Source organism: Sinocyclocheilus grahami, unplaced genomic scaffold (assembly GCF_001515645.1).
Source record: "Sinocyclocheilus grahami isolate Dianchi unplaced genomic scaffold, SAMN03320097.WGS_v1.1 scaffold8977.1, whole genome shotgun sequence".
NCBI lineage: Eukaryota > Metazoa > Chordata > Actinopteri > Cypriniformes > Cyprinidae > Sinocyclocheilus > Sinocyclocheilus grahami.
Window position 1 is genome coordinate 8,471 of NW_015512321.1, and position 521 is coordinate 8,991.

The window sequence follows — 521 nt, forward strand, 5'->3', positions numbered from 1 at the left end:
GGGTTCAAACTCTGGCTCTATAACCTCATCCTTCACATCGGGATAAAGGTCAGGACCAGAAATGGGTTTGTGGAATCCCTGTTGGGTTTGTGAGAAAGTCTCAACTGTTTGTTTAGGTTGTATTAGTCCAAAATGTCCTTGGCTTTTCAAAGGCCTGCTAGGTAGAAGAGGCATGGATGTGTAGTTGGTTCTCTGGGGGTGTACTTGCATTGGTATCTGGACAAACTCTTGTGATGGAGGTCCCACCATTGCTGAGGCAGGTCTCCTGGATTCAATGAAGTTTTGAAATATGTTGGATGCTACCGCATTTTGATCAAACTGTGCAGGCTCTTGCACTGGATGACTGAAGACGGCATTTTGACTAAAGCCCTGATCTAAAGACAGTTCCCCTTGATTCAATGGTTCAGCACGACACAATAATCCACAAGAAACTATAAAAATAACATCAACAACCACTGAGCTTCTTCCCATTGTTAGTCTCTCAATGCATTCCTCTGAGTTTTCAAAAGATGCAACTACTT

The 521-nt window shown here is 43.2% G+C and overlaps 1 protein-coding gene across 1 annotated transcript in view; it reads right to left on the reverse strand.

The window, feature by feature from the left end:
• The window catches only part of LOC107578128 (zona pellucida sperm-binding protein 3-like), a 5,344-nt gene extending 5,095 nt beyond the window's left edge, over positions 1–249 (reverse strand). Inside the window, exon 1 of the mRNA XM_016264114.1 lies at positions 11–249. Within this exon, the coding sequence (XP_016119600.1) occupies positions 11–249 (239 nt within the window). The remainder of the gene's footprint in view (positions 1–10) is intronic.
• Between the last annotated feature and the right edge of the window lie 272 nt (positions 250–521).